Source organism: Ursus maritimus, unplaced genomic scaffold (genome assembly GCF_017311325.1).
Source record: "Ursus maritimus isolate PB19 unplaced genomic scaffold, ASM1731132v1 scaffold_19, whole genome shotgun sequence".
Lineage (NCBI taxonomy): Eukaryota > Metazoa > Chordata > Mammalia > Carnivora > Ursidae > Ursus > Ursus maritimus.
Window position 1 is genome coordinate 54,178,885 of NW_024424341.1, and position 5,236 is coordinate 54,184,120.

The window sequence follows — 5,236 nt, forward strand, 5'->3', positions numbered from 1 at the left end:
CCACCACCACCACCACCACCACCACCGAGTGACTGGAATCTCAGGGCTGGTCCATTTAGGGCCTGAACGAGGGTGGGACGGGGAGGGGAATTCTGGGGGAGCACATTCCATCAGGGTGCTCCAGGTGGGGAAGAGGCTCAGCCAACTCAGGGCGAGACGGGGTGCACAGGTTTAAAATGTGAAGAGCCGAAAGCAGAAGTGAGGGAAGGATGCTGGGGCGGGATGGGGGAGGCAGGCGAAGCCATGAGGCAGAGGAAAGGGGGTGAGTTGGGGCTCAGGGTTGGGGGCCCAGTGCCTGGCCCCTGCCCGCCCGCCCGCCCCTTGCCTGGGGTCCCCCATACCTACCTGGCGGCAGCCTCTCGGCCCCGGCTCCCTGCCCTGCGAGCTGCTGTGGCAGCCCCACCGCCCGTCGGCACAGGCCCCACTGGAGAGAGGCCCCGGGCCGAGCCAGTGCCAGCCGCCAGACCGGTTCGCCCGCCCTGTCCCCGCCCCTTCCCCGGCGCGCCCGCCCTGCCCACCTGCTCTCCGCTCTCGAGGACTGGGGGCTGCCCCCAGGCGTGGTACCCCAGGTAAGGGAGGGAGGTGGCCTGGGGCTCCACCTGCCGGGGGCTCCTCAGACTCTGCCCAGGGGTCCACGGGACCAGGAGGGGGGGTAAAGCTGGCACAGGGATTCAGAGTCCAGAGCTGATCCAGGTTCAGATGCTAGTTCCTCGAGGGCCCAGCTGTGTGACCTCCGGCAGGTGACTTCAGCTCTCTGAGCCTTGGCTTCCTCATTGCTGAGTGGACCAGGACCAGGACCACAGTTGTCAGGAGGAGTCCGCCGAGCACAGAGGCAGGCATTTAGGCATGACCCTGGCTAACATGTGCTGGGCGTGGACTGACCCACTTACCAGGCTGCTCTAGATGCTTCCCATAGGACAACACGCAGGTGAAGGCTTACCAGGAACCGCACACGGTTTATGCACTTCCCCCCAGTTAGCCCTTCTTCCTCAGCACACCCCAGCAGGGCGGCTGGGACGCCCACGCTACAGATGAGGAAACTGAGGCCCAGAGAGCTGAAGTTCCTTGCCCAGGTCACGTGGAAGCAGAGCGGGCCTTCTGGAAGCAGGGGCTTGTGCTGCAGGCTTGCGGAGGCTCTGCCTCCTGCCTGCTGGGTGGGTGGAAGGTTCCTTGCAGATGTTCTCTGAGAGGTGAGAGCAGGGGCAGGGCCCAGCAAGAGGGGCTTTCAGTTGTGCGTATGTGTATGTTGGGGGCGGGGGTTCTCTGCTCTCCAGGCCTGTGTCCCTTCAGCTGCTGGCACGATGGGGCAAACGGTCACTGCCCCGGGGACATGGGTGATCTGGTGGGGTTGGGGGAGGCTACCACTGAAGACTGCCTGGGACAAGGGGCTTCAGGACAAGAGAGAAGGGACCCCATCTGGCCCAGCGGATGCCCCTCTAGGGGTTCTGCCTGGGTGACCAGGCTCTGCCCCCTGTAGCCAGAGCCAAGCATCCTTCTGTCCGCTGGGGGCCAGTCCGGTCTCTCCTCCCCAGGTCTTCAAGACGCTTTTCCTGGGAAGGCTTCCTCCCTGTCCTCCAGCAGCTGGGGACTCTGCCCACCCCCCACCCCGCAGCGGTCCAGCCAAATGGGGGGGGGCAGGACTAGTATGTCGGAGTGGGGGGTGAATGTGTGAGGGAATCTCCAGGATGGGGCCTAGGAGCTTCTTGAGGGCAGGATGGGGCCGACCCTCTGCACCCCCTGCCCACCTGCACACACAGTTTAGCTGAATAACCAGTTCATTCGGGAAACGTCTGCCAGGCCCTGTACTGGACAGAGGGATCCAGAGGGACCCAAGAAGTGCGTCGGAACATAAGGAAACACCACAGGGCAGGAAGAAGCTGTCTAGGGGTCCTCCCAGGGCTGTGGGCGCAGGCAGAGGGGGCGGTGGCCAGCAGAGGCCAAGTGGCTACTGGATGCCCCAGAGGGGGCAGGAGTCTGGGGAGTGGGGCGGGGGGGGGGCGGCCTAGGCTGGGGCCAGACGGGCTGTCTTCACAGGACAGGACCCTGTAGAGGCGGGGGAGTCCCCCCCTCCAGCAGTGGGGTTTTAAGCAAGGAGACCCTTTCTCCTCCCCTTTGGGTCTCACCCCAGCCTCAGTTCACAGCTCTGCGGCGGGGGTCCTTGGCCACGGCAGGCAGAGGAGCCTGGGTAGAATCTAGGTGTGCGGTGCCCTTGGGTGCTCTGAATGTGGGGGGGAGGCAGGGAGGCCTCACAGCCCCAGAGCAGGTCAGCTGGGCTGCTGTTCTGGGTGGGACTACTATCTGGGTGGGGGGGTGGGAGGGATGAGGGTGCCTGGCCCGTTTCCCCCTCTCTGTCCATCCTCAGTCCTGGCAGCCCCAGGCCTGCCCCAGCCCCGCTCCCCAGGGAGAGGGCCATTCCGGGCGCCCCACCGGGTGGAGGCCGGCCCCAGACTTGTTGACACGGGCAGGGCTGCCGGGGCCCGGGGCCGCCCTCCCCCGCCAGCCATGCAGGACAGGAGGCGGCAAGCACTGGGGCTCAGGCCTTGCGGGGGGTGGGCTGCAATGGGAGGGAGAGGGGGCAGGGAGCCACAGGCTCTGCCCCCCACCCCTGCGAGACCTATGACAGCGTTGCTTCACAGATGCCCCCTCCCCTTCAGCACTCAGAGTGACCCCCCCACCTTCCTCTTTAAATCTGGCCCCACATACAGAACCTTTATTGGGCGTCTGCCATGCAGAATGAGGGGCCCGATGCAGGGATTCCTTCACACTGGCCCCAGCTTGGGCCACCTTGTTCCCAGGACACCCCCGCCTCCGTGTGACACCCACTTGGGGAGCACATGTGATGCCCTAAAGCAGTTGGACCCCTGCACATCCCCCCCGCTTGTCCATCACCCACAGAGCCCGGGGTCCCCAACACGAGCCCTCCGGCCACCCCCAGAAGCAGTGCTCCGAGGTCGCTGGGCCAGCGGTGGCTGTGAGGCTCAGCGGGGGGTGGGGGCCTGGGGCTCCTCAGGTTTTCTGAATCACCACCTGGAACTTACCTGGAAGAGAAGGGCGGGCTTTAGCTCGAGGCTGGGATCTGAGGGGCAAGGCAAAAAGCACCCGCGCAGCTCAGAGATGCGCAGAGACGCGCCTCCCTGCCCTGCACCGGCACACTGGGTGGCCTCAGGCTGGGCCTTGGGCCTTGGGCCGAGTCCCAGAGCCGTGTGGGTGACTGGGAGCATGCAGGTCAAGCACGCAGGCTTCTGAGGAGGGCCTGGCACGGGCTTCTGTGGCATGTGTTGCTCAGGTCCTGCCCACTTGGCCTCAGGTCCCCTGCCATAAGCAGGCCTGGGGGACCGGCAGGGGGACAAACACCTGGGGGGGTGTGGAGAGCAGAGGGCAGGCTGGCCCCAGGGAGGCATGAAGCTCCAGCTAGTCTGATGGAGGGCCCTGGGGGTCAGGAGGACACCCTGTCAGGCAGGCTGCAATCCTCGGGCCCTGGCTGCCCTTTGGGGACCGCCATCAAGCATCAAGCAGGCTGACTTCTATTATGTCCTCCCGGAATAATGTTCACAACTGCTAGACCAGCTCAGTGTCCGTCGGCGGTTCTCTGCTCCGGGCTGGCACAACCTAGGGAAGCAGGCTGGGGGGAGGGGGGCACCATAGGCCCAGGGACCTGGATGGGCCGCCCCAGCCACATGGCCTGGGAACGTGACTTAAGCTCTTGGGGCCTCAAGTTCCCCATCTGTCAGAGGGGCTCAGCAGCCTGGGCCCGCCTCCCAGAGGCATGGGAGCAGGGACAGGAAAGCTCTGGAACCCCACCGCACTGGAGGGATGGGGAGGGCCCCCTCCCCCACGACTCACAGGTGGGCAGGGATGCCACGGAGGCGGTGACCAGGCTCTTGATGCCCAGGGTGCTGAGGGTGCCTCTCAGGAGGCCACAGGTGAAGGCCAAGAACTAGGGACAAGGGGGGGGGCACACGTCACCCAGGGAAGCGGGGAGGCCAACACCCAGGCCCAGGGCTCCACAGTGGGGGCAACTCCTCCCCTGGGTCCTGGGCCATGGGCCGGCCCTTCAGCTTGAGGAGAGGCCCACCTTGGGGTGGGGGCTGAGGAAAGAGGGGGAGGTCAAGTCCCAGCACCCTCCCTACCTTGGGCGCTTCTTCCAGATACTGCAGACCCGAGGCCATCCGGATGAGGAGGGGGAAGCTGTTGTCCTGCAGGACGTAGGTCCCCTGGGGACAGAGAAGAGCCAGTGGGGGCTGGGGGGCACCTGTGCGTTCGCAGTGGGGGACGGAAGGCCAGGACTCAGTGCCCCCTGCCCCGTTGGGCTGCAGTCCGGAAGGACCCGGGCCTCAGAACCCCTGTGGTCATGGGCCCCATCCTTCAGAGCTCCAGAAGGGCCCAGGGGCTTCCCACGCTAGGCCACGGATCCACCCACGGGCTGTGCTGGTCCTGCCCCTCTAGCGGCGTGGCTTGCGGAGTGAACACCAGAACAGGCCCTTCCTCCCGGGGCTGTGGTGAGAAGCTGGATGGGGCCCGGCACAGCATGGGCACCTGGTGGGGACTCGGGCCAGCTTGAGAGCAGCTGTCAGGCCGAGGAGAGATGCTGCCGACCATAGGAGCGCCTACTGCCCTCCCTGGGGCCCTGTCTTGGGAGGATTGTGGAAATTCTGGAAATAGCTGTGACCCCCCATTGCAGCCTCCTGGCTTCCCTCAGAGGACTGGGCAGAGGCCTGGAGAGGGGCAGTGTTGCCAGTCGGGAAATCTGGCTCTTGCGATGAGTTTAGTGTAGCCCCCCCACCCCCACCCCAGCGATGGCGGGCCGCTGCACCCTCCCTCCGGAGGGCTCTCCTCCTGCGTCCCCTTGGTTTCAGTCTCCGCCTGGAGTCCGGAAGCTGGGCCCCGGGCGCACGCGACACACCTGGTGATTGGTGCGGAGGCTGTCCATCTGCTTTTGGAACACGGCCACCCACAGGTCTTTGCACAGGAACTTGAGGACGTCCAGCTCCTCCCTGAAGGCCAGCGTCTCCTGGGGCAGCCTGGGGGACAGTGGCAGCCGCTTGGGCCAGGCTGATGCTGTGGGGCTGGGAGGGGCCGGGATGGGGAGCCCAGGGTAAGGAAGAGGGAGGAAGCCAGGCTGGGCTCCCCTCTGGAGGAACAAAACCCTCCCCACCCAGGCATGCCCAGGAAGGGACTTGACCTCAGCTCCTGCCTGCCCCAGGCCAGCCGGGGGGGGGGGGGGGGGGGGGGGGGG

The 5,236-nt window shown here is 65.9% G+C and overlaps 2 protein-coding genes across 6 annotated transcripts in view; both read right to left on the bottom strand.

The window, feature by feature from the left end:
- NKPD1 (NTPase KAP family P-loop domain containing 1) overlaps positions 1–459 on the bottom strand; it is an 8,400-nt gene extending 7,941 nt beyond the window's left edge. For both annotated transcript variants that reach the window (XM_040634147.1, XM_040634148.1), the window contains exon 1: positions 346–459. The gene's annotated coding sequence lies outside the window, so the exon portion shown is untranslated. The remainder of the gene's footprint in view (positions 1–345) is intronic.
- Positions 460–2,688: 2,229 nt separating this feature from the next.
- TRAPPC6A (trafficking protein particle complex subunit 6A) overlaps positions 2,689–5,236 on the bottom strand; it is a 10,660-nt gene continuing 8,112 nt past the window's right edge. The window contains exons 3-6 of one of the 4 annotated variants that reach the window (XR_566761.2): positions 4,904–5,066; positions 4,131–4,252; positions 3,844–3,937; positions 2,689–3,038 (exon numbers count right to left, since the gene is read on the bottom strand). Coding sequence is in view for 2 of the 4 variants with exons in the window: in XM_008684458.2 (XP_008682680.2) it covers positions 3,007–3,038; positions 3,844–3,937; positions 4,131–4,214; positions 4,904–5,066 (373 nt within the window). In the remaining 2 variants the exon portion in view is untranslated. The remainder of the gene's footprint in view (positions 3,039–3,843; positions 3,938–4,130; positions 4,253–4,903; positions 5,067–5,236) is intronic. The other 3 variants (XR_005835777.1, XM_008684458.2, XM_008684459.2) reach the window with 3 other exon arrangements.